The 27,864-nt window shown below is 39.4% G+C and overlaps 1 protein-coding gene across 2 annotated transcripts; it reads right to left on the bottom strand.

Moving 5' to 3' along the window:
- On the bottom strand, positions 1 to 27,263 carry LOC102521229 (cytochrome b reductase 1). Of its 2 annotated transcripts, XM_006195334.3 has the most exons (4): positions 26,941 to 27,255; positions 14,850 to 15,058; positions 3,968 to 4,122; positions 1 to 3,410 (listed from the first exon to the last, which is right to left on the bottom strand). In XM_006195334.3, the coding sequence occupies exons 1-4, from the start codon at positions 27,131 to 27,133 to the stop codon at positions 3,110 to 3,112; spliced, it is 858 nt and encodes a 285-aa protein (XP_006195396.1). In that variant the 5' UTR covers positions 27,134 to 27,255; the 3' UTR covers positions 1 to 3,109. The 2 variants fall into 2 exon arrangements, with proteins under 2 accessions (XP_006195396.1, XP_014423747.1); XM_014568261.2 differs by lacking the exon at positions 14,850 to 15,058 and having other exon boundaries at positions 3,144 to 3,410; positions 26,941 to 27,263.
- Between the last annotated feature and the right edge of the window lie 601 nt (positions 27,264 to 27,864).

Genomic DNA, 27,864 nt, shown 5'->3' with positions numbered 1-27,864 from the left:
TAGCTTCCAAAATAACTTTTATTACTATATAAAAACAAGCCAAGAAAAAAAAATAGATGTATATTTTTTCTACAAAATTATAAAATATTCAGGCTATTTAATATTTTTCCATAAATGTGTTGAGACAAAAAGGCAAATTTAAACATAGAAATCTTTTCCACTTAAAAGTTTTCAGGTACCTTGTAAGGGATAAATAGTTTTCGTTCTTCTATACTTTCCTATGCAGCTCTAAGCAGTTACAGTTTTCTGTCAGTTATCTAAAAAAGGACATACAAAGATAAAAATGCCACCATGTTGCAATAAAATTAGCAAAAAGCTTTATTTTTTCCTTTGGGCTTTCAGATTCGGCAGTTGTAGTCAACTGGTATTGCACTGGAATTTCCAACCCAGCAGGGAAAAGAGCCTAATTAAAAGTGAGACATCTTTATTTTGTCCTTTAGAAAACAGGAGCCACTTGTCAGTATTTCTTAAAAAGGGCAATTACCTTCTTTGTCATTTGATTGTAAGATCTAAGATACTGTTTCTAACCCACACAACTTAAATGAGACCACGCAAAGAAAGGGAAGAAGGACTTGGGAGGGTGGATTTAGTTGGACACGAGGCAAACGGGAAGCTGTACACATTTGATAACATTAATTTAAAAAGGATATTCCTTTGAGTTTCTCAATAAACCCTTTGAGACAAAAGGCTTTAGTGTTGATTTAGACAAGTGTTAAAATAAGGCTTTTTTTCTTCTGAAATTAGATTATGGGGTAAGCCAAGCCAGGCTATCTCTGCAGATGATATAAGCTATAATTATTTGGGAAGATTTCAATCACTGTTTTGGAATTGATACTTAAGGCTTTCTTCTCTCCTATTCTTTTTGTGGGCTTTTTAATGAGATATTTTTGGGGGAGATACTTTAGGTAGGAAATCTCAGCTTTTGAAAGATAAAGGTACAATTATCATTAGAATAAAAAAAGCCCATTAAAAGAAAAGTCTCAAGCAGAAAGGTTTCCTAGATATATTTTACTATGCATTGTTTTCATAAAGGTTGAGAAAGAAAGAGAAGTTCCTATAATATCTGTAAGATTACCCTCACATTAGCCCACAAGAAGGATAAAATAAAGGGCTGAGGTGAGGGGTGCTCAAAGTCTTCTCAATGGAGCAGAAAAGTCTAGAGCCAAATCCAGAATTAACTGTTCACTAATAACCTCCTTCTTGGCCTACATGAAATGGAATGGCAGCTTCTATCCTTGGGGCTGTCACCAATCCCTTCCCCTCAGAAAACTCTGGAATTTTGTGCACCTCTATGTAATGAAACATCCATTTACCAAAATACATCTGTGTGTGATGATACAATTACTCCTTCCACTTAACACCAAAATTGCAGCATGCTCCACTTATACTGAATTTACTTCCTACTGCATGCCAGGCACTGGGCTGGACACTGGGAATCATTACGACACTACTGACAATTTGGGAAATAGAATTAAATAAGAAGAAAACAGTATTTTGGCCAGAGACTCTTCAATGGTTATCCATGAAGCTTAAGGGACCTTATGGAGTGTAGCTCATACTCAGTCTATGGAAGTAATTACCAGTTACCCTAAAAGGAAATTCACTAAGCACCAAAAATGTTAAGTTTATTTGGTATAAACTGTAAGGTTTTTAATCAACATTAAAATGCTCCAGTATAAAATTGCAGGGAAACCAAAAATCAACCCCAAAATGAAAAGCATCATTTCAGCATAGGCACTGTTCTAGGTTTTAATTTAAGTCAGTCCAGAGCCTAGACAGAGGTCTCCATGCAGGAAAGTTGTCATCTCTAAGTCTCCATCCAAAACTCAAGATATCCCCTAAAATTCCACCAAAATCAGGAAAGACCCTAGCTCTTGCCCCTAGGGAAAGGCAGACTATGAAGTCAGTCTTTCCTATCTCGAAACCCAAAGCTGTTCAGCAGCTAAGATCCTGAAGAACAAAAATTGAAATTGAGGAATCTTGGATGCTATGGATATTCTTGCCTAATCCTTTCTTTGTCACCAAGACACAACTTAAAGATCAAAGAGGCATCAAGGTAGACACTTTGGCAGTGGCAGGGTGCCCATGATGAATTTCCTGGCCAAGCTCATAAGTGGTGGAACTGAATCTCAGTTCCACCACTTATGAGCTGTGTGACCTTCAGGCAAGTGACAGCTCTCCAAGCCTCACATCTCTCATCTGTAAAACAGATTTTAACAGTACATACTGCATAAGTTTTGTCTGGGGATTTAATGAGCTAAGGTTTACAAAGTGCTTAGAACAGTGTCTGGCACATAGTAAGTTCCATGTATAAACAAAACCCCAGAAACTTGGAGTAAAGTACTCTTTGAGATTTGTTAAGTGGTTTATACTGCTTAAGCATTCATGCATATTCTCATTCTAATTAAGTTTGGAATCTGGATCATAAAGTACACTGAACCCAAGTAAGCCTTGAGACTAAGTCGGTTTTGGAAAAACTTCCAGGACCAGCTGGAGATTTCTTCAGCTACCTACAACCCAGTCACTGCTCCAAAATACCCTAATACAAACCCTGGTCCCCAGGGCCAACCTAAGGCCAAACCGGCCAGGGAGGGAGCAGAGGGCAGGCACAGGGTAAAGGGAACCAGTTACTTTCCTACATTTTTTTCTGTACTCTAGTCATGATATCTGTGGAGCATAAACCCTGTCCCAGATATTCATGACCTCATTCTAAAACTTCAAGACTGGACTCCCAGAATTAACAGAAAATGACTGCAAGACAAGAGGCCAGGGATAGTTTAGTTTATCAAATTTACCAACCAACAGACACATTTTGATTGTATGTTCTATCATATGTTCAAGGCACTGTGCTAAATGCTTTGGTCCTCAACCAGGGAGAGGTAACATCACCACAATTTATATCCACTATTATTTACTTTGATCATCTCCTTTCTAATTCAGGTAAGTTCATAGGCCTCAATCAATACAAATGCATTCAAGATATTCTGCTTTATGATTAGAATAAATATGGACTCAGTGGAGCCCAACCATCTTAGGGCTAAATACGAGAAGCTAAACTGTAGAGCTGGTTTTTTAAAGTGAAGTTACGTGGCTATATCTCTACCCCGTTTTACATGGTGGATCTCTGTCCAGCCTCGTCAAGGGTGAAGTTCCTTTTCCTCGCTGCTGCTTCACTGTTTAACTCTGAATCTGATTTGTCCACATTGCCAAAGTTCATTGCCATGGAACTTTCCACTCCCTCTGGAGCACCTCCATTTGGCTGAAGAAGGACAGAATTTGGTTCTTTAGGGCGTTTCCACTGTGGTCTGGTGACTATCCAAAAAATGAGAGCCCCATACAGTAGAATCAGAAGGCTGAGGGTATTTGTGAAAACACCTTCTGGCGGGAATGTACTGTATGCAGGATCTTTCCTACAAAAAAGGAGAGAGTGTGTCCAGTTACAAATAGGGTGATAACAGCGACATGGCAAACTGTCTTGAATTTATCTGCTCAAAACACACATTGGCAGAACTTCAGTGTAAATTCCCTTAAAGCTTGATATTAAGGAGAAATTTAAGTAATGTTTATAATTCACTCAAAGGAATTGTATGAAATACTGTAAGTATGAAAACAATATAGCATCTGGAACACCCGTATCACTTAAAAATTGAAAAAAGGATAACACAAAATGTACGTACACTACAATTATAGTTACTATAAAAATATGCACATCAACATGGCTGAAAGGGCATGTATAACTTCAAGAGTTGTTTTGTAAGAGTGGTACAATTTGTTGGACTTTTTGGTTCTTCTTCCAAGCATTATTAATGGTACATTACATGTATAATAGTCTTCATTTGCAAAAATAAATATCCAAACTTTTTATTTTCAACATTTAAAAAATGTTATTACATTTTCCCAATGGAACAAGTATTTAACATTATACAGTTTAAGAATTGAAAAGTATTAGGAAAACTATGCAACTTACAGGGCAAAAATCAGTTTCTCGGTCACTCCCATAAGTACTGTCGCAATCACTGTCCCAAAGATGAGAAGCCCAGAATAAACATGCAGGGGTATGAGAAGTGCTCGGAGAGAGAGTGGAGCCCAAGGAAGCAGAAAGACGAAAAAACCTAGGAGAAGCTAAACATCAAAAAGTTCAAAGGTTATCATTTAATTTTAAGTTTTAACTGATTTTAAAATTATTATTATAAAAGCAATATGTACAAAATGAGAAAACATGTCATATAGATCCAAAGGCATAAAATGAAGTTTCCCCACTTCGGTTCCACTCAAAAGTAACACCTATTATCACTTTCTCAAGTCCTTCCAGAAAATTTCTATGATGAAATAGGTATAGGTGCATGTGTGTGTAAAGAGAGAGAGGAGGAGAGGTTTTAAAAGCAGTAGTGGGTTTTACTATACGTATTTGTTCTGCATATTGCTTTTTTTCCCCTGAATAGTGTATCTTGGAGATCTCTGCATGTCAACACATGCTTACCTAGTTTATCCTTTTTCATGGCTAATATTCTAATTTAAGATGGTAACATAAATTATTCAGTTCCCTATTAATGAATGCTTCTGTGTCCAGTTTTTTGCTATTGTTAACAAGGCTACAGTGAACATTCTGATACATACTTGTTTGTTTTTATCAATGTCCCCAAGGTTGCCAAGTAGGAAGGGAAGTAAAAGATTCTTAAGTCACTACATCCAAAAACAATAGGACACATTTAGTCAGTTCACCCTAAAAAATTATGTGGAAAAAAGTTGGCAATTTTGTTTTAGGAGGAAGAAGTGAGTTCTGCAGAAAAGTTCTCTCCATTTCCTTGATAATTAAATCCCTAGTGGGATAATTCTCTGCAGAGAAGACAAGATTCCTAGGTAAACTATTCCGCTAATGATTTCGCAGTTTTGTTTTTATTACCCCACACCCGCTGCCTGTTAAGTAGTCTGTTCTCCTCAAGAAAATGAAGATGACTTAGTGACCATTAAGTTACTGAGTTTAAAGGGACTTTTTTTTAGGTATCTCTTTGGGATCTACCACCCTAACAAAGCAACTAGGAGCAGATAGGAGAATGAAGAGAAAACGCTAACATCATGTTCACTATTCCTGGTTGAGAACAAAGGCTTAACGGGGGATAGAGAAGAATGAAGGCTGAAGGGGAGTGATGCCCTAAAACACATTTAGAATCAGCTTACAGGCAATGGTGATGAATGGAAAGTAATTGAAAATGCATTCGATAGGCAGGTTTGCATGTTTTATCGTCCTTTAATACCACAAATACCTGAATAGATTAGAAATGGTTCAGAGAGTCCCCCCTGGTGTTTCAGAATGTTCCTAATTCTCCTTCAGTGAACTTTGGTGATTCTATTAGTATCCACGGGCCAGCATCCTCATGTACAGGCTGTGCTTTCTATACAAAAATGGGGCTCAGGTGAGTGGCTGCCTAGGATTTAGCACAAATATATTTCTATGAGTAAGTCACCATATCTTTTCTGTGACTTACCTATCGAAAAATATATTTTCCTTATTTCTGTTCTCCTGCCTCTTTTCATTGCTAAGAGTCTTACTGTTCTGAATGATTCTTGTTTTCTCTTCTTTCAGGATTTATCATGTGTGTCTCTTGTAATCCTGTAGAGTTCAATGATCTAAGCAGATGGGACATCAGAAATTTGCTTATAGGAGCAACCTACTTAATTTGCCTAAATGTCACTTTCACAATTAAAAAATTTTCTTCAAAAAATTAAAAATAAATAAATTTTTTTTCAACAAAGGAAAATCACTTTAAAAGGAAAGGAAAAAACTATAGAATGCTTAACTTTGATTGTAAGTGTTCCAAATGATGCAAACTTATAATTTATAAAACTTTATAGTTTATAATAATCACTCTTTATTTCCTTTTAATCATCTTAACCTTACCATCTTAGAAGTAATATGTCAACTTAAAATCTAGTGGACTGAATATTACAAAATCCCTTAGCCCCTTTAAGTTAGTGGTTCCTGAAGTATTGTTCATAGAAAACCTGCACCAGAAACACAAGATTTTATTTAAAGAGACCCCTGGGCCACATCCAAATCTGCTAACTCAGAATTTCTGGAAGCAGGGTCCAGGAATCTGCATTTTGACAGAATGTCAGGGTGATTCTTAACACATACTGAAGTCTAAAGACCACTGCTTTTGAGTCATTCAAATTATTTTGGAGATACAGGTTAACTGCAGTCTGGAAAATACCTAAAAGTGAAGGCAGTAGAATCTTCCATTCTGTTCAATCTAAAACACTAAGTGCCAACTATGTGCAAAGTGCTCCAGTGTTTAGGAACCATCACCTACAGAAAACTGTTCTTCATCAAAATGGAGTTCTTATGAGAGCTAAAGAAAAGTAAAATCTCATTTAAAAAGTTATTTTTTAGATATGAAAGTGAAAATGTAGTATGATCCTATTATACTTAAAATTTTCTAAAACTATGTATTCATAAACATAGTAAAAACCTGAAGGAAATAAACAAAATACTATGACATCTCTAGATAATGGCATTATCAATGTTTTGCAGGGTTTTCTTTATATTTTTCAGATTTTGTGAATTTTTCAATAAATGTATATTACTTTTATAATTAAAAACAGACAATAAAAGTTTAGTCTTAAAGTTCCCGTGTTAAATACCTGGGCTTTTCTGAGTTAATTATTATTGTCTTTTAAAGATACAAATGTACTTTACTTTGACAATTTTATCTTACTTTATGAAACTGATGAGTTAAAAAAAGATATGTGTAAATTTTTAGACATAACAAAAAGTTTTCTTTGCAAAAGTCATTAATGAGATCAGGAAACATGCCTAGCTAGCTTTTGTTTTGGGTATGATATGCTTTTTTTTTTTTAAAAGATAGAGGTGGTTTTAATGAGCAATCAAGGGATTTACAGATTATTATATGAAGGCTCCTCCCAGCTCCTCTTCATTTTTCTGCGATGTATACACAGTCAGCATGGATTCAAACAACTGCAGACTGAAAATATTTTTTAAAATTCCAAAAATTTCCAAAAAACAAGACTTGAATGTCAGGCAATTATTTACATAGCATTTACATTGTATTTACAACTGTTTACATAGCATTTACATTGTGTTAGGTATTGTAAGTAACCTAGACATGACAAAGTATACAGGAGGATGTGAACAGAATATATGCAAATACTACACCATTTTATATAAGGGACTTGAACATCCTTGGATACTATGGGGGGTCCTGGAAGATATCCCTCGCAGGTACTGTACTCACTCATCCCTTCATTAAATCACATATTTCTGGTCCCCATCTGTAGAGTTTCTGACTCAGTAGCTCTAGAGTAGAACCTATCTGAGGCTCTGTATTTCTAACACCCCTGATGATGCTAATGTTACTGTTCTAGGAACCACACTTTGAGAAGCTCTGTCTTAGGTCATTTGCAAGTTGTGTTCTTCAAACATGGCTGGTCGGAACCAGCTAGAATATGTCCATAGTTTTTTATAAAAAGAAATGACAGACATTCAAATTGGACACTGTCTCCAATATCCTACATCTTCTTGCTGCACTGTCTTTCATCAAGTGCACCTGGGAATACCTCAGCCTGGCTTAGCCACCCTCAGGACTACCCCTGGTCTGCTAGGCACCAGTGGAGTAGATCATGCAATCAAGGAGATTAGCACTGCTATAAATGGGTGGTTATGATGCTCACGGTTACAAGCACTTCAGCGCTGATCAACAATCCTTCTATTGTCTGATTTATCAACTGGTCCTCCATGCTACCCCATACTCACAATTCTGGCTCTCCTGGGTGCCTCCCCACTATTGGCAGATGACCCTACAACCACTGCATGGGAAAAACAGAGGCAACTTCAGAGAACAGCCTCAATTATCTGCCACCAAACAAACCAAAAAATCATCCCAAGCCAATAATTCTTTGCCTTCTTGGATTCCAATGGAGTTGGTGGCCTCCAATTTTCTAGCAGTCTCAGAAACCTGCTTCTCGAAGACACAGCTATGATTATTGCACCTCTCCAGGATTCACAACCTTTCCTTCTCTACTGATGCAAAGTCAAAAAAAAAAAAAAAAAATTGCACCCAAACATCTGCCATGACTCTTGTCTCTGACCAGTACTACCCACTTTATCCTCCCCTTCTTACCCAAACCTCTTGATTGAATTGTCTCTATTTTCTCACTGTAAGCAAAGGAGCATTTTTTCTCAACATCCAATTCTGCAAGGATTAACCTGCTGTGGTCACTGACCAACAGTGCACTCTGTGCTTCAGACAGAGGAAATGAAGACAAAAACAGGATGCTCTGTGCTTTGGACAAATAGTCCCCTTAGATATTTAGATGTGTGTCTCAAGGATTCTAGTCAACCCAGATTCTCGCATCTTCTCATATATTAGAAAAACACTAAAATCATAAACTTGAAATATATGTTCTTTGTGACTAGCAGTAATCTTTTACCAAGATGAATACTTGACTGCAGTTATTTTCTGGCCCCAAATGACATATATACTGGCTTCTTCCCTACTTTGTCAGAGCAGTTTACTCAGAGCTACTGAGTGGATGTCTCTCAGGCTACAGTTCTTAGTAAGACCCAGAATAAAACCTAAATTTACAGCCCTCACGTTGTGCATTTTTCTATCAGTCGACAGTTTTGGCAACCATGAAGGGACCCAGAGCAGACTTCTCTCCTTCACCTGAATGCTGCAAGGATCCAGAGCCTTGGTACCAGCAAGGGACCAGACCCTTGTGCCCGCTGTCTCTTTGGAGAGTCCAGATGACCAAGTGAGTCTCTTCAGGGTCTTGGATCTCCCATCTTGGTTGAGAATCAGGAGTTTTATTGGTGATGGATAAACTCACTATGAGGTACAGGTTTTCCTTGAACTTAAGGCAGTTCAGGAAGAGGTACCTGAATTCTCAGTTGAAAGTCACTAAGAAGGTTTGGACTGGGCAATTAGGTAAGGAAGGGGCTGACCTGGCATCTTTTCTTGAATTGGCTACTTTAACAGAGTTTGTTGGACTAAAAGTGAAGATACCATATGAGAGCTGTTAGCTCTGAAGATAAGGGACAATAGCTCCTGGCCAGCTAAGACTCTGTCAAGCAACTGAGAAACTTGTGGAAGTCCTCTTATCACGCAGCAGTCCCACAGAAAAACCCATGCACGGATTAAACACCATTTGTCCAGGGTTGCACATCGAAAGATTAGCCAGTGCTCTGTGTGCCAGAGGTGGTGTTAGACTGCTGAAAGGGAAGCTGAGACACATAAAAGGACTAAAACTACTCTAGGGTGACACCTAAAGGAATTAAGCTCACAAACAGCACACTGACCTAACACAGTTTTCAATAGCAATTTTATCCTTACAAACAGACTTTAAAATAGGGGGAAAGCCTCCCAAACAGAAGAAGGAGTACCAGATGATCAACCTCTGACTAACACACCGGCCAGGTTTATGTACATATGAAGCTTATACTTGCAAGTACTAACTGAGATGGGAAAACTATGCTAAAGAAGATCTCACCCTGAAATGGCCAAGATGGAGCTCTTTTGACATCCCCAGATTGGCTTTGTGTACACAACTAGTAAAGCTGGTTTGGAACACACACACACACACACACACCTTTTCAAAATTCTGACTTTAAGGGAACAAAAGTCTATCTTAGGAGGAGCTTACATTTATCTCCCTGTGCCTCTGAGACGTAAACGTTTTACCAGGTCTTCTCAGGAAACTCTTATCTAGACTATTTTTTAACTGAGACTGATGGGGGAACAAATGGGAAAAGAAACCTTTTTAAACTCAGGTGAGTAAACTTAATTTATTCCAACTGTTATAAACTAGTGAGTTTTATATTGTAATATCTGATTCATGACTAAGTTTTAAAATGAAGCTATGAGATCTCTGGTAGTGTCTGCCTATATGCCCATCTGTACATTATAGTATGATGTGTTTCTGCTTTTGGATGATATTATCAAAATTAGTTTGTAAAAAAGCTCTTTAATTGGCTTAAAAGTAATTGCTTATAAATTAAATATTTCTAAATGTAATAGAAACTAACCCCAATTTTTCCAAGATCATGTGATCTAGGATTAAAACAAGTTTAAGTTTGTTAGTTTAACAGGACTATCTTTAAAGTTAACAGCATTAAATGTAAAACTTTTATTGTATCTAGGTTTATTAAAAGTCAAATAAGTTCATGTTATCTCTGTTACAAAATCTGTCAGTAAGAAAAATAATTGGCATGATGATATTTTCATAAGTAAATTATCTGTAAGAGATAAGAGTGTGTAGGTGAACTCTTTAAGAGTAACTATGTTTTACGATATGTCCACTTAAAAATAGTTTCTTCAAATCTTTTTGGTAACTTGAAACTTTAGAATTTTGCTATGTTAAGTTAAATGATGGGAATTCATTGACTGTCGAGATCATTTCCAAATAAGATAAAATACTGAAAAATTAATTATTAAGCAAGTCTAAATTTACCTACTTTTGTCTTCTTATTAGAGACAAATGAAAGATGTTTGGATTTTTTACACACATATCTTGTACCACATTGAGGAAAGAAATTATGCTATGGGGAAATGTATGTTTCTAGAAATTATACAATGCGTCCCTAAGTTTGCCAATCTGGAAATGCTGGTGCAACAGGCAGTTCATAATTGCGCATATCACATCATGAACTAAACTTGCATCCAGATGAATTAAGTACTTAAATAACAAAGACAAAACTTTAATACTCTTAATAGAAACCATAGGAGAAATTAGGATTTCCAGTAGTATGACTGTAGTGTAACCTGTTGGCTATTTACAGGCTTTTCTCTTAGGCCAATTGTTCTCAAACATCAGAGTGTATCTGAATCACCTGCAGGGCCTGGGAAAGCACTTACTGCTGGGCCCCACCCTCAGGGTTTCTGATCCTGCTGGTCTGGAGTACAACTGAGAATCTGGTTTGTTTTGACCTCAGGGTAGGGGAGGATTTCATAAACAAGTCATCAAAACAAAACAAAAAATAATAACCTTAAAGGAAAAGATGATTAATTTGTTTCATTAAAATTAAGAATTTCTATTTATCAAGAAATACTAACAAAAGAGAGAAAATACAAGCTCCAAAATGGAAAATGTAAGCAATATATATAAATGAGAAGGAATTTAACACAACTCCCACAAATCTTGAAGAAAAAGAAAAACAAACTCATTTCTTACACGGACAAGAGACATGAATGCAGTGCCAACAGGTGCCTGCTAAGGCCCTGTGGCCCCCAAACTTCCACCCTTAGGCATCTGCCTGCTCCTCTTCCAGAGATAAACTCCCGACACGTGTTCGCCTTCACAGAATGAACAGCCCTGGGAAATGACAGCCTCACTGCAGCTCAGGCTGACTTGTCTCAGCCCACATCTCCTCCTTATCAGGGTCATAAATTCCACTGCCTTACTTGTGTCAGCCCATGTCTCCATCTTACTGGAGTCCTAAATCCACTATCCTCCCACATACCGAAGCCCCTTACCTCACTTACAGCCAATCAGAAATCTGTTCCCCCATCCCTTTGTGTTCACAGCGCCTTTCTCAATAAACGACCCTGCACATTCCCACTCGGTGGACATGCAGCCACCTCTGGTCTGTGTGGCCTGCTGTTGCCGGTGGCAACGTACCTATTAAACTTTTCTTTGTTCTTAAACTTCTCCCTTTCTGGTAAATTCTTCTTACCAACCCATGTCACTGGCCCTGCCAAGTGTCCCCCAATCCTCTGCAGATACAGAAAGATGACTAACTTTTTAAAAATTTTATGTAGGCAAATACGTCTTTCTCTTCCTTTCTTGTTAACTTTATGGTCTCCCCTACTTCTGATTATACACTTCTTAACATTCTTTTTCTCTTCATTGACTTAGAGATTTTTATACTCATATCTTTAATCTATCCGGAATCTTCTTTCTTCCTTTGTGTGATGTACAGAGTCTTTTTGTTTGTTTGGTTTCTTCCAAACAGATAGTCAATTATGATGGTAACATTTGTTAAATAAACATTCTTTCCCCAGTGAATTGAAATACCATAGTGTCACAGAAAAAGCTTTCAGACACACCTGTGCTTTTTCTGTACTCTCTATTCTTTCCATGAATGTATTTTGTTTATTCCTGTGTTAATAACTTGTTTTGAATAAAGCAGGGCTCCCTTCACTACTTTGTTCAAAATTTTCTTGGTTATCCTTGGGCAGTTGTTTCTCTGCATAAAGTTTAAGACTCCCGTTGGGTTTAAAGTGAGAATTATATTAAACATAAATATTAGTTGAAGAGGGAAGGATGTCTCCATATGAGATTTTCTTTCAGTAACGTGGTATCGCTCTAATCATACCATGTTGTCTGTTTTTCAGTAAGATTTTATAGTACTGTACTCTAAGATTTATAGGATTCTACTTTCTATGGGCAAAAGATACTGAATGGCTATCTTATATCCAGCCACTTTTCCAAGTTCTCTCTTTATTCTAGTCATCTCTTGGGTTTCTAGACATACATTATATGATCTGCAAACAGAAAAAAAAAACTCACAAATTTTCTATTATTTATACAGATTTCTTCATTATCTTGTATATTAGCTAAAACTGCTAAAACAAATTTGAAAGACAAATGGTAGCAAGCATCAATATCTTACTTATTGAATGGAAAGGTCCTCAGTATTTTAGAGTTTAGGCTGATGTTTGTTGCTGGATGTTGGTAGAGATGTTTACCATCAGAGCCGCCACCTTAGATGTGAAGTATGGTACACATTGGGCCACATCTCAGAGGAGTTTGTTTCCTCCCAGTGTATTGGAACAGCTTAAAGCATCTGTTCCTAAAGGTTAAAACAATCTGGACTTGATGCCTTTTTTAGTGATAGACTTCAAATGACCTTACCAATTTCTTCTAATGTTATTGGTCTTTTTAGGTTTTCTAATTCCTCTTGGATCAAATTTTGTAGTTTATATTCAGCAAGAAAATAATCCTTTTTCTTTCTTTAAGATTTTTTTAAAGAATATTATCATATTAAAATCTAATAATCTGTCCTTACTTTAAAATATTATTTGTATTTATGATTATATTTCTTTCTTATTCTGAATGTTGTATATTTAATTTTTTCTCAGTCAGGTTTGCAAGGGTTTACCTATTGTAGTCTATTTTTTTTTAAAGTTTTTTTGGGGGGTGGGTAATTATGTTTGTTTATTTGTTTGTTTGTTTATAGAAGAGGTATTGGGGATTGAAACATGTGCTAAGCACGTGCTCTACCACTTGAGCTATACCTTCCTCCCCCTTTTTTTAAAAAAAAAGAATCAACTTTTCATTTTACTTATAGTTTTGATTTATAGTTGTGATAGGTTAAATTATCCAACCCTAGAATCTGGCCCTAGAATCCCACATTCTGGAGCGGTGCAGAGGAAGTGAGGCAAAGTGAGGGTAACAGACCAATGAAAGCAGAACAGTGGGCTGAGAAAAAGTCCCCAAGAGATGCCAGTAGGCCAAGGGGATCCCCAAAGCAACTGGCAGCATCTCAACAGCCCCTGCTCTTACCATCTGACTCTCTGAAGGGGGAGGGTCCATCAGCGGGCAGTGGAGGAGGAAGCTGCCTCCCAGATGAGAACACCGAGGGAAAGTCAACTTTGAGGACAGGAGAGCTGAGCTCGGCTCAGACACCCAATATGAGATAGTCTTCTTGTTCATTCTTGATCAGGAAGATCATGTTTGACACAGGATCTGCCCTGTGCTCCCCTCATGTCTGGCACCTTTCAACTCCCCAGTCCCTACCTCCAGGCATGCTAAGGCAAACTTAAATAATCAATCATATCTAGATATAAACTTTTATTTGATTAAAATTCAAAGAGACTTAAGGCTTTAAAAGTCTTACTTTAAGAAGAAAAATCACAAATTAATGTCTGCTAAGAGGTCCTTTTTTAAAGAGGTCGTACACTCATATATTGTAAGCTATGCCTTGGGGTTTTGTGGATTCACTCCAGTTTCTTACTCTCCTATGACTACAGAAAAGTAAAGTTAAGTGATGTCCTGATCAGGAGTTTGTATATGTACTGACTAAAGAAAGGAAGTGAATCGACATAGTTTACAGATTTTTCAACAAAGTGGTTAACACCAAAAACTTTAAAAATTAACCTTAGATAAATAACAAGGGATATCCCACTGTACAGCACAGGGAGCTATATTCCATGTCTTGCAATAACACATATTGAAAAAGACTATGAAAAGGAATATACATATATATATAACTGAATCACTATACTGTACATCAGAAACTAACACAACATCGTAAATCGACTATACTTCAATTAAAAAAAATTTTTTTAATTAAAAAGTTAATGAAAATACAAAATTAACTTTACTCTAGTGACCTAGAACAGCCAAACTCCTATCTCACTCCATTAATTTACATTCAAAGACAGTGCTCTCAAGAGTATGTGTTTTTAATAAATGAAGACGGGAGGAAAATAAAATAAATACCAATTCTTCAAAATCTAACAAAGAGATAAAAAGTCACCTCCTTACTCATAAAGTTAAACTTAGGAAATAGAAGTGTCAGAAAATATGGGGAAGAAACCTAGAGCTCTTGCCTGTGTTAGTTTATCCAGCACATGGAATGTAAAGTCCAATCAATGGCAGCTTAGATGTTATGAGATGGCAATTTCCCTCCACCCATGTGTCTATATTTAAAACCTCACATTCAAGCAAATTCTGCAGTTCCAGGGCCCCCTCAGGGGAAAATACAAATAATGGAAACAAATGGAACAATGACCAGTGGGAATGAAATGATTTCTAAGAAACTACGAATGAATAGTATCTAAATTGTTTCACTTTTTACATCTCACTTATAAATACGCTGAGATACTGACCTGTAAGATGTAGAAAATGACAGCTATCAGACCAACCCAGCTGTGCAGACTGTACATATTGGGGATGTTCCTGGAATTGTGGAAATCAAAAACGGCCACCAGAGCAATAATGGCGAGAATGGTAGCAACCGTGTGTAAGCCCGCGTGGATGGATTTCATCAGGAGCTTGCTGCATTTCCAGGTCCATGGCAGTCTGTATACAATGATGGCTAGAGAGACAAGAGGGGACAGAACATTTGGGGTTTTTCTGAATCAACATAAGATGAACAGTGTGACACACTGAACACTCCCTATCGTGAAATCCTTTTCTCCTGGCTTCTCCTTCTCCCTTCTTCCCTGCCTCTCAGTGGTTCCATCTTGGGCTGTTTGCTGGCATCTCATTTACTCCCAACTTATGAACAAATCTTGGTGCCCCTCAGGCTCAGTCCTAGGACTTTTCCCTCCCTCTGCATGCTCTATGGGTGATCTCATTCACTATTTCACTGAAATGCAACCCACATGGCAGGGACTCCAAAATTCTCATCTCCAGCCCAGAACTTTCTTCTAAACTCCAGACTCACATAATCCAATGGCTTCTCAACATCTCCATATAGATGCCTCTCAAATATCTCAAACTGAACACATCCAAAACTAAATTCTGAATCTTACAATCTGGTTTCTTCATCTAAGTGTCTTTGTTTGATAAGAAAAAGACTAAAGAATAGAAAAATATGCACAAAGATTTAAATAGACGAAAGAGTATGTCCAAGTTTTTCACAAAAGAGAATATCCAAGTGGCTAATAGACATAACAAAGATATCAACTTCATGAGTCAACAGAGAAATGAGAATAACTCAGCCACATATGTGAGTGGCTAAACATGGAAAAATACTGAGTACTGGAGAGGTTGTGAAGCAATCAGAACCCATGTTTTGCTGGTAAGAGTTTAAATGACAACAAACACCTTGGAAAACTAGCAGTATCTACTTAAGCTAAACTTATGTATACCTTATGATCCAGCAATTCTACTCCTGGGTATATAACTCAAAGAAATATGTACTTATGTTCACCATAAGAATATTATTAGCAGCACCATTTGTTGTGACCAAAACCTGGAAATTTCCCAAATGACCATCATTAATAGAATGAATTAAATAAATTGTGATATATTGATAGTATGTTATAATATATAGCAAAGAGAACGAATGATCTAAAAGTAGAACTTCACCCAAAGATATGGACCAAGCTATAATGTCAGTGCCAAGAACCCAGACATATACAAGTATATACTGTATGATTCAATTGACATGAAGTATAAAAACAGGCAAGACTCTTCAATAAGAAGTCAGGATAGTGGATGCCCTTGTGAGCGTACAGCAACTGGAAAGGAATGTACAAGAGATTTTTAGGCTTCTGCTAATATTCTGATTTTCAATCTACGTGCTGGTTACGTGGGAGATCACTGAAGGAAGAGTCATCAAGCTATATATTTATATGTACGCTTTTCTGCGTGTACATTAAGCTTCAACAAAAAGATTTTTGAAAATCTTTTCTTTTCATTTTTTTTAAGTGTCCTGGTTTAGGTAGTAGATTATATGGCCACCCTAACCAGCATGCAATTAGTTTTGGTTCTGAAAACAGTCTCCTGCCCCATCCACCTTCATCCTACTCCTTCAGTCCATGTCAGGGAAAATTCAGATAGCTGGAAATGTATGGCAGATGGTAAAAGTTTAAAGGCTGCTTTCTTGGAAGATGGATTCCATTATATCAGCAGTGAATCATCTGTATTTCTTAGTGCCAGAAAAGAAGGAGAGGAGGATGAAGCAGCAGCAGCAGCCTCTCCCCACTAAAGACATAATTTGGATGTATGAAATTTCATTGGATCATAAAAATATAGATTACCTAGTCCATTTTCAGGCAGAAACACAAAAAACCTACAAAGACAAATGTGAATTCAGCCTCTTTAAAGCTTTCAGTGCAAGATGTCAGCCTTCCTGTTCCTTGGCTTCATTCCAACACTAGAGATCCCTCACCATGAGGACAGAATTCCTTTTATCTAATCCAAATTCTAAACGATCACTACTTACTAATTTTAGTGCACAAATAGGTGTCTTATAAATGTTGATTGATTATATTTCCTTGAGGACATGGAGACTTTGTAGATAATCATTTCTATATTCAGTAAATCTTTTCAAACCATTTAATGCAATACCTTAATAGGTATATTTTTAAAAGCTAATTCAAGGGCCCTTCTCATCCCTACTTCATCCTCTCTGAGGGCAGGAAAGTGTCTTGCTGTTTCTCCTTGTATCTCCAGGGCCCAGGACAGCCCTGGGCTCAAAATATGTATGAAGCTCCGTAAGTATTTTTTAAGTCTTATTTTGAGATAACTGTAGATTTCTATACAGTTGTAAGAAATAATGCAGAGAGATCCCACATACTCTTCACATAGTTTCCCCCAATGGCAACACGTTACATAACTACAGTACAGTACTACTACAGGAAATTGACATCAATGTAATCCACTGACCTCATTCAGATTTCATTAGTTTTATCTGTGTTCATGAGATCCTTAAGTATTTTTTAAATAAATAAATGTAAAAGCACTTTCTGCAGACTGATCGAAGTTCAGAAATCAAATTGATGGCAACTCCAACTTTACAGTTTCCCCTCCTCATGCTTTTTCTCCTCTGATGATTCAGAGGCACACCCTCCTTGTGTCTCTAGTGGGTTTTTTGCTCTGTTTTTTGCATTTTAAAATTATTTTTATGCTTAAACTTATATCACAAACATTGCACACATCGTTAAATTATCTTTGAAAACATGAATTCAGAGTGTTACTATATTCTCATACACATTTGATTTTCTAGGTAATAGACTAAACAATAGTATATTATTGAAATGTAATTGACATATAGATTATTTCCAATATTTACTAAAATAAATTTCATTGTCATAACTATATCATTCTCTAGTTTTTAAAGAAAGCAAATGTATCTTCACCCAATGGCTTAGTGATCTTTTATCCAAACAGTCAAGCCTTTTACAATCTGTGTGATCAGGCAGCAGTAAAATAAAAATGGGCAAAATATTAAAACCTAATGATACATCTCCCTTTCTCCTGGTTTAGCCTCATTTAACACATGCGCGCGCAAACACACACACACACACACACACACACACACACAAATACCTGAGTCCTTGCAAGGTGTAGGTACCATGCTAAATGCTCTACATGTTTACATAATTCTCAAGTCTGTGAGGAAGGTGTGATTATTATCACCATTATACCAAGGAGGGAGCTGAGGCACAGAGAGGAGAAGTACCTTGTTCAATCTCAATTAGTGTTTTAAAATCAGTACCATTGTTGTTATCATCACCATCACCATATCATCCAGGCACTGCCCCAGGGGAAGGACTCTTAGACGGGGAACTTGAACATCTACATGTGAAAAGGAAATACTCAGGATGTGCGCTTGAAAAGCAAATCATGAACAGTAAGTCCCAACAGCTTTTCCTCCTCAATCTGGACTGTATTATACCAAAAGTTTCCAAAATCAAAACTAATCTCAGATGTTAGAACTCAGGAATAGTCATCGTGACTGAGGAGAGTTACAGGTGTTACCAGGGGGTTCCGGGGTGCCTGGAATGTTGTTTCATGATTGGTACATGAGTGTTCATGTGATGAAAACACATCACTTATAATTTAGGTACTTTTCCGCATGTATGTGGTTCTTCAATAAAAAGTTTACCTAAAAAAGTGTTGCCCAAAATGCAAAGACAACTATGTTCCCAGTAAAGAATTTTCACTCTTGTCAGTACTATGGGCACCACAGAGAAATGTGTTAAACTTCTCATAAAACTGCAGTCTACCCACTGTGAGTGTCAAAATTTGACTTTTAAGCCTTTCACATTTACTCAAATGTTTTTCAGATTGGTTGCACACTAGCTTTCCTTCTCCAACAGTAGCATGAATGGAACACAATTTAATTTTTTATTGACGATTTTGGGTTATCAATAAAACATACTATCCTATTACAATAAGGGAAAGCCCCTAGGGACTTCTGAAGCAGGAGAGGTCCCTGCCTCTGATCCCAAGGGGCCCAGACAATTGTGAGTTTTTAGTCCCCGGGTCTAATTTAGAGTTTTTCTATTTCTCTTTTAGTTTCTTGCTCACATTAGGGTGCCTGCCTCCAACCTCTCCCCTCCATCATCCTGCATTATCTTTTATTCCTATCAGCTTGGCTTGTCAATTTTTATGATGGCAAAAATCTTACCATCTGTTAAACCTGGGTGGTGAGTACGTGGGTATCTGTTATATTACTTTCTGTATGGTTGAAAGAGTTCATAATAGCCTTAAAGTTAGAACAATGTTTTTGTAAGCTTGCAAACCCCAGAGCCAATTAGTCTCAACTCTTAAGCAGGCAGCTTGTGGAAATCTGAGGGGCTCTCACATGAGTGAGGCAGTTTTCAGCCCATACCCTGGCGACAGAGAAATCCTGCTGGATAGCTGAACAGGCTTCAGAACACTCTCTGGATAAACGAAGGAAAACCGCAAAATGGTGCATTTGCATAAGGTGTTTACATGCTTTTAAAAATGTATAAATAACCAAAATATGGTGGACTTCAGGAGAAAGGGGCAACCTTAACAAATCAACCGCATTTCTTAAACAAGAAGCTCTTCTCAACAGTTGTAAAAACCGCCTGGAGAGCGGAATTTAAGTAATTCCTGCTTCTTTGGCTTGGCACTCACCTAGACATCATTCCTGAGGCTCAGTGAGAAGGAAGAAAAAGGTCCCACGAGCCCATGAGGAGGGGAAATGGTATCAAACAGCTGCTTGGGATGGAAACAAGGGTTTTCTGTTAGATGCGCTAGTTGGCAAGACCATTTTTGCCCAGAAAATGAGTGGAAACATCAACACATATATGGGAAAAATACATTTTAAAACTTTTTAAATGAAAAATTATTGGTGGTGAAACATGCTACTGTTGATAAACTTAGAAAGAAAGGGAGGAAGGAAAGAAAAAGAAATCCACACCTGTGTACAGTTATTCTTTCGACAATGAAGGGAAATATGAAGTCACTTGAATTGAATTGAATTATTAGAAAATTTCTTGGGGGAAGAGTGTAGCTCAAGTGGCAGAGTGTGCGCTTAGCATGCATAGATCCTGGGTTCAATCCCAGTACCTCCATTAATAAGTAAAAATAAATAAAAACTTAATTACCTACCCCACAAAAAAAGTTAAAAATACATAAATAAATTAAAAAATTTTTTAAATTACCTCCTCTCCAAAAGTATAAAAATTTAAAAAAAGAAAGAAAATCTCTCCCTTCCTAGCAGCATAATCAACTCAGGAATATGTGAAATACATATTCTCTAAGATGTAATCTCAGGGTTGACACCAGCCTTGTATCCACATACGATTACAAAACTATCCACAGACACCAGTTTGTCTCACAGCAGGCAATGCAAATACAGAATTTGTCAAAGTGTATGTGGGGAGAAGGGCATTTGCAGGGAATGACATAGAAAACAATTTGACTCTAGTTCTGTGTTTAAATCTTGTGCTTCAAGAAGGTAGCAGCATGTCTGTCTTGCCTATTGTCACCTCCCAGCATTTAGCACGGAGCCTGACACATACTAGGAATTCAGTATGTGTTGAATAAATAAATCTTAATAAAGTACAGTAATTCATTCAGTATTTCCCAGCAAACGAGCAGATCCTCTTTTAGAATACATGAACTAAAAAATAAGATAATTTGTAGCGCTGACCCAAGTGTTAGCTCACATAGAACCAAATGGTCTCCTTCACATAAGTAAAAAGTATTCTGCACTTGGATCCATGTAACAGCTTTAGGGAAGCTTTAAATGAACCCCCAAATAAAATAAGAGTAAGTTTCTGAGTTTGAAGTATATTAGAATTTTAAGACACTTATAATCTACTGAACTATGGTGTGCCCATTACACTTTTCTTCACTCTTTGAAAAAGGTATTATTTTGATCTCCTTGGTAGAGTGTTCAGAGCAGGATGATCAAGATTTATAACTAATTTCCCTGTGCACCTGAGAATCTACCAGACTCAATCCAGAGGACCTCAAGTTTAAATGGAAAAGCAGAGAACCCTCTTTAAATACACTCCTTGAAAAGATTCCTGCAGTGGCTATCAATGGGAATCTGAGCTTTGAAACACGCCTGTGAGGTCAGACTGTCTCATGGAGAAGTATCATGAAACTGAAAACCTTTGGAGAATTGAAATGAGGGAAGTGATTTGGGTGGTTTGGAAGATTTGTTTTAGCATCTTGGCTATAGAAGCATCTCTTTGAAGTGACTGAAATCCTCACAAAGGCAGCTACTTGGTAACAAATAGTGTATGAAAAGAGAAAGATTCAATTAATTGACTAGATGTTTACAAATACCAAGAAATGTTGTGTTGTTAGAGACACTGGCTATATTTTCTTGTGCTGCATATCAGTATTATGACAGATTAGAAATACTATTGGCTCTGACATCATCTGATGGTCTAATCCTGGTCAGGCATTTGATCTCTAAAATTAGGAGGTGAACTTCAAATCCTAGACAGCTCTGAATATTTAGGGCTCCGGTTTCCTAGAAGAAACCATAGCTCAGCTCTAACAAACTCTGATGGGAACAGCTTGTAGACAGGGCTATAGATTACTCACTTGTTTTACAGTGTCTGGCATATAGTAAGTGCTTAATAAATGTATGTTAGTTTCCTTGTAGGTAGGGCCCCTGGCTTAAAGGACTGGCCAAGCTTTCACTAATTTAGTAAATATTTATTAAATGCCGACTATGTGTTAGGTAATTTTCTATACGCCATGAATACAATACAGCAGTGAAGAAACAGACAAGGGAGCCTACACTCTAGTAGAAGACAGACAATGAATGAATAAATAATGAAAATAGTCAGTGGTCAGAATTTGGATAATACTATATTTTGAATCTGGAGTCTATATGATTTTCTGATGGGTTGGATGAGAAACATGGAAGAGGAGGAGGAATGAAAGACAACTGTACAGACGACTATTCTGTCATGATCCAGAAGGATGAAGTTGCCATTTACAGAAACAGGGAAACCTGGGGGAGGAGTGGTTTTGGGGATGTGAGGAAGATGGAGAGCTGAAATTTGGACATGCCTATTTGACGCCCAAGTAAAGAGTCTGAGTAGACAGATGGGTCTGGAGTTTAGGGGAGAAGTCCAGGCTGAAGATATAAATATAGGAGGATTCAGTGAATACATGGTGTTTAAAGCCACGAGACTGGATGAGATCACCAAGGGGATGAGTGCATCGGGAAAGGAGAAGTGGTCAGAAGACTGGCCCTTGGGCTGTCTGTCTTAAGCAATCAAGGAAATGAGGAAGAACCGGCAAGGGATACTGAAAGGAGTAGGCAATGAGGAGAAAAGAGCCAAGAGTGTCCAGTGTCCTGGAAGCCAAGTGAAGAAGCATCCCAGGGAGGAGTAAGGGGTCGGTTACACCAAAAGCTGCTTTCTGGTCCAGCAAGGTAAGGACTGAGAATTGATGAGGACTGGAATTAGCCATGTGGAGGCCATTGATACTATGTTAAGAGCAATTTTGGAGGAGTAGTGGAGTAAAGCCTGACTGCAGTGGGTTCAAGAGAGAACAGGAGGAGAGGAATTGGAGACAGCAAGTACTGACAAAAATTTCTAAAAGTTTTCTGGTATAGCAAGCAGAGAATTGAAGGAGGAGCTGAAGGGGGAATATGGGGTCAAGAGTGTGGTTGTTTTTAAGATGATATAAATTATAACATATTGGACATAATCCAATTGGGGAGAAACTTGATGCACAAGGAGAAAGGGAGAGTTGATGACATGATGTCCTTAGGTAGGCAAAAGGGGACACAAAGAGTAGTCAGGCAAGTAGCATTCTAATGAGCTTGAGGCCTTAAGAATAAAGATGCATTTCCAATATAGTATCATCATGCCCTTTCTTCCCTGAGGTTGATGGAATCAGTGCTTTCAAACTGGCTCTCAACAGGAGAATCACTGAGGGCAGAGGAGGGCGCTTTTACTTTAGATCCTTACCATTGTCACCACAAATGAACGGCTGTAAAATTGCATTTTGTTAACTCACAATTAACGATGGTACCGGAATAAGCACTCATTCATTCAACAACTATTTACTGGATGACTTTATGCCAGTGCTAGGTGTTATTCCAGATGCTGTGGATATAATCGTGAGCAAAACAATCATGCCTAAAACATTTTTAATAGTTACATTAAAAAGAGATCTGCACGTACTTACTTATAACAAAAAAATGTGTTTCGGGTCGCCTTGAACGCTGTCTTTATGCTTTGTAAAAAACCCTTGTTTCTTTTAGATTAATAGGTTTCATTATCTATGGTGTCCCAAAGGATGGTTTTGGAGTAGGTATTTGGGGCACCTTGTCCATTATCTTCTTTGCCAGGTTTTACCCCAATAGCCTTTTAAAATATATTCTTGAAATTTGGTCACTTTTAGAGACATTAATAGGATCTCGCATTTGGCTTTCATGAACCATTCTTAATTTCTTTTAAATGTTACTTAAATGAAGTTATATTCTCTCACAAAACCAACCTGAGATCATTATACTATTGAATTTCTCCTCCTTCAGTTTATACAGTGACGAGTTCTACGTGTGGAAAAGTAAGGAGTACAGAATTGCCGAGACTTCTTTTCACTAAATTTATATCCTTGAATTTCCTACTTTTTACTAAAGAACACATTCCACCTTGCTGAACCTTTTAAAAGGTCAACAGCCACTTTGAGAGCCTTTATTTGTTTCAGTCTTTTCTGTGGCCTTTTCAAGTTCTGTTTCTCTGATTTCCTGGCAGTATACTTATTTCATGGGAAACATTCCTTCTAGAGAAGCACAAAGCCTCTTCTAAAGTTCTCTTTGGAACTTCCTCATTCATGTTTGCTAGATTTCCGACTAGCTTAAAGTTTTATTTCACTTTTAGATATCCTATAGTCTGTTAGATGTTATTTTAGAATATTTATGTTTTCCAAAATACAGACACAGATACTTACTTTATTCCTTCTATGTCAGCCTTGCTTTCTTCAGCGCTTACTTCTGAAAGGTGTTTCAAGGGGCACATACTTGTTCTCATTTAGTTTTAAATATTGTTTACTGTTTGCATTTGTAAAGCATTTTATGCTTAGGGTAATAACTAAAGGTACTTTAGCCTTCCCTTCTCATCTCTAAACAGTTGTGTATCACAGAAGAACTCAATTACATCATGTTCATTATTAGAGATCTGAAACAGCATAGCCTAAAAATTTGCAATTGAAGCAATTACACACAGGAAAAAAGCTTTTATAACATGGCTAGTCTGTAACATGTGTGTTTTCCACATGGTCTATAAAGTCAAATATTTACTCCTAGTCCTTCTGGAGGCTTCAGTACTGCTGGATGTGAGGGGGTGCAGGTGGGCCAAGACTTGCAAGAACTCATAAGTGCTATGTATCTGTATCTATGTATGAAAACATTTATAATCATGCCTATTAAATGTATTATCTGATTAAATCTGGAATCCAAACAGGATGAGTAATGTTGACAGGACAAACATTCCAAAATTAATACAAACACAGTAGCTAAGCTTAAATAAAAGCAGCAGATGAAAATTTCCAAAATACCCATTTACACATTTTTGCCGCAAAGTGAATATAAGCAGATTAGGAACAGTCTAAAGTTCAGAGAAATCAGAAATTCTTTTAGGAAAACTATAATGGACTCTAAGTTTCAAAGTGTATTTTAGATGGCTTTTGCTTCTCTAAAAAGGATATTTTGCAGAAAATCAGCATATTGCCATAAAAGCAGAGAAATGAACCTCGAAAATAAAGCCACTGAAAACATTTCTACTACTTGTGTGGGTAAGTTGCTGACCTGCTCCGGTCCTCAGTTTACTCTTAAATATCTGTGAAATGATGAATTTAGTGGGCACACCAAAGGCACTCAATAAATGGTAGACTGTCTCCTCATAACAAGGATTATCATCTATGTTTCCCTTACCCTCAGTCATGAGAAGGTATTCCAGTCCCTCTGCAGTTTCTTAGTATTAGGAGCTGCTCTGAAGAATTGGTAGAGAGATGAAGAGACTGTTCCTACCGCTTTGAGCAAACAGAAAGTGTTGACAGCTCTGGCCAATCTTAAGAGCCCCACCTCGAAGGAAAGAGTGCTTCTGCTGACAGTGACTTTGGAACTTGAGTATGTTTTTCTCATTTTAGTGGTGAAATAACTGGGACTTACGCAACAAAATAACTCAGCTGGCCAGTGGTACTCACACCCGGGTGCCAATCTCACAACCAGGAAGCCTCCCAACCACAGCTGGACATTAGCAAAGGCTTCCACTACCTCCCAGAGTGTGAGGATGCTGGCCAGGCCAGCCAAGGCGGCTGCCCAAGGTTTGAACGGAAACAAAAATCTTTTCTTTAGGAATGAGGTCGGCGCTTTTTTGTTCTCATTTGTTTGTGGAAAGTTAAATGCTGGTGGAGAAAAGGCAGCCTTGCTTAGAGGCAAGGCCAGAAGTTTCAGCCTATGGGCACCTCTACCCTAGCCGTTTCCACTCTTCTTTATTTTCTGCGACATTAACCCCAGTCCACCACTTTCTACCTTTACCTAATTACTTTCTCCGCCAAGCCCTTGAGTTCACTTTTTGGAAAGCGGTTACAAAGAAATGGTGTTTGCACCACTAACCAGAGGTTCCTCCAGCCCAATAGCAGCTGAAGGAAAGGAAACTGTGAGGACATTGTGAGCAGCACTACACAATGACAACAAAAACTGCCATTGTGTGGCCGGGGGAAGGGGGCAGGTGAAATGGGTGAAGGTGGTCGGAAGGTGCAGCCTTCCAGTTATAAGTCCTGGGGATGTGATGTACAGCATGGTGATTACAGTTAATAATAGTATATCCCGTATCTGAACGGATCTTAAAAATTCTCATCCCAAGGGGGAAATTTTTTTTAAGTCTGTGAGGTGATGGATGTTAACTAAACATTGAGGTGATTATTTCCATATATAATCATGTCACACACCTGAAATTAATGTCAATTATATCTCCAAAAACAAACTTTCATCGACTGAGTCCTCCTCCCTCCGTGCCAATCTCATCCCAGAGAATGCAGGCCCGCAGCTGGCTCACCCGAGCCAAACGCCGACACGGCAAACCCGAAAGATGTCCTAAGTAGAAGCATCTCTTGGATCCAGGCAGCCGCGGGTCCCCTGCGGGCATCTCTGGCCCTGCGTTCCGGGCCAGCGCCCAACAGGAAGCCCCGCAGGGGAACTCTGGCCAGTTCGCAGCCACAAAAACAAGTCGGGCTCAAGACTGTCCAATGACCAGGCAAGGCAGCGAAACACCCTTTTGAGTCCTGGCAGCTTCTCGGGCTCTACTGCGTTTAACGCTCTAGGAGTGAAACCAGGGCTGATGCTGCCTTCATTCACCCCGGCCACCGGCAGCCTGGCCCCTTCACTCAGGGGTGTGGATAAGACAAGAAGCAAATTGTTGCCCCTCCATTTTCCCTTGCTGCCTTCTCCTAACCGGTAGCTTCAAGCAAGTTTCATGAAAGGCCTCCCCTAAAGAGATCTCTGCGCCCCTGATTGCATAAGATCGGCCCACTGGGGGCGATTTTCGGGGGCTCGTGGTCTGCCGAGGTACACCGCGCTCCCGCATCTCTCCTCCACTCCCGCGTCCGGCGTCGCTGGCGCGCCTCAAGTGGCGTCCCAGCCACTCGCACCAAAGAGTTAACCAAGTGGGGCCGTAGCGCCCAGGCTGGCCCTCCCCGCCGTAGCAGTGCCTAACCGACCCCGCTACGCGTCTCGCTGCGAACCCCGGCCCCGCGCGCCCCTCCGCCCCGCCCCAGCGCCGCGGCTCCCCCGCTCGCCCACGACCGCCCTGCCCGCGGCCCGCGGCCCGCGGCCCGGGGAGCCCGCCCTCCTCCCCTTCCCGCGCCGTGCCGCGCCCCGCCGACTCGACTCCCAGGCTCCGCCGCCCGCGCTCTGCTCCCTCACCCCCTCCCTCGCCCAGCCCCACTCGGTTGGAACTGAGTCGGGAACCCCTGGCCCCTCCCTCCCCGCCGCCTCCCAGGAGGTGCCAGTACCTATGCCCTGGATGAAGACGAAGCCGGTGACCATGAGCACCGGGTGCCAGTTAAACTCGAGCGCGGTCCCGTCCCAGCCAAGCCCCTCCCGGTAGTGGAGGACCCAGATGAGGGTGAAGATCACGGACAGGAAGCCGACGAGCAGCGCCGACACCAGCAGCCCCAGGAAGCCCCTGTAGCCCTCCATGGCCATCTGCGCCCATACTCCGCGCGATGGCAGCCGCAGGAACTCGGCGAGGCGGCGGCAGCCTCTGGGTACTACTCGGGCCCGCGGCGGGACGCGGCGTCTACTTCTAGGAGTCGTCTCCGCCCGGGGGAGGGGCTTTCTCGCGGGCCTGTCCCGGACGTGGGGCCTCCACGGGGTGGGCAGCTGGCCCTTGTTCAGAGACGAGCCCCACCCTCGGGATCTCGTGGTCGCCTAGAGCTCTTGCTCCGCGGTGGCCGCCCCTGGCCCGCATCTGAGCTTGCAGAGAGCTCGAGATACCGATCCGGTTAGTTGTTCAGAATGACAGCCCGGAATAGTCCATACCCACCATTTTCTTTTAACTCTTCCCGTGTCTCTTATTTGTGCACACTCTCGGTCAACAGAAGAGGGGGGTCCTTTGGGTGGCGACGTGTGAGTGATTTTGACTCACGGACCCTCCTGAGCCGCAGTCCTAGAGGACTGGCGGTCTTTGATGCCAAGGATGTGCCAAGGAGGAACTTGGGGGACAGTATGGGCTTGGCCTTACCTAGCAAGGAAACTGCTTGCAGTTTGCGCTTTAGAGGGAAGGCAGACACATCCTGAACCCTGGGCTGGCCATATAGTGTGATAAAAATGGATCTTAAAAGAGCCCACCTGCCCAAACCTATTTGGACTAAAGCCCCACCTTGGTGGAGTGAAGCTCTCTCACTCCCTGCCCTCTTTCCAACATTAATTTCACC

Source organism: Camelus ferus, chromosome 5, assembly GCF_009834535.1.
Source record: "Camelus ferus isolate YT-003-E chromosome 5, BCGSAC_Cfer_1.0, whole genome shotgun sequence".
Lineage (NCBI taxonomy): Eukaryota > Metazoa > Chordata > Mammalia > Artiodactyla > Camelidae > Camelus > Camelus ferus.
Note: the sequence above shows the minus strand (reverse complement) of the source record. Positions and strands in the feature narration are given on the sequence as shown.

Coding starts and splice junctions, on each gene's coding strand:
- LOC102521229 (XM_006195334.3), bottom strand. CDS start 27,133: ATGGCCATGGAGGGCTACAGGGGCTTCCTGGGGCTGCTGGTGTCGGCG. Junction 15,059..26,940: donor CGTCTTCATCCAGGGCATAG/GTACTGGCACCT, acceptor TTGTCTCTCTAG/CCATCATTGTATACAGACTG. Junction 4,123..14,849: donor TCATTTTCTACATCTTACAG/GTCAGTATCTCA, acceptor TTTGATGTTTAG/CTTCTCCTAGGTTTTTTCGT.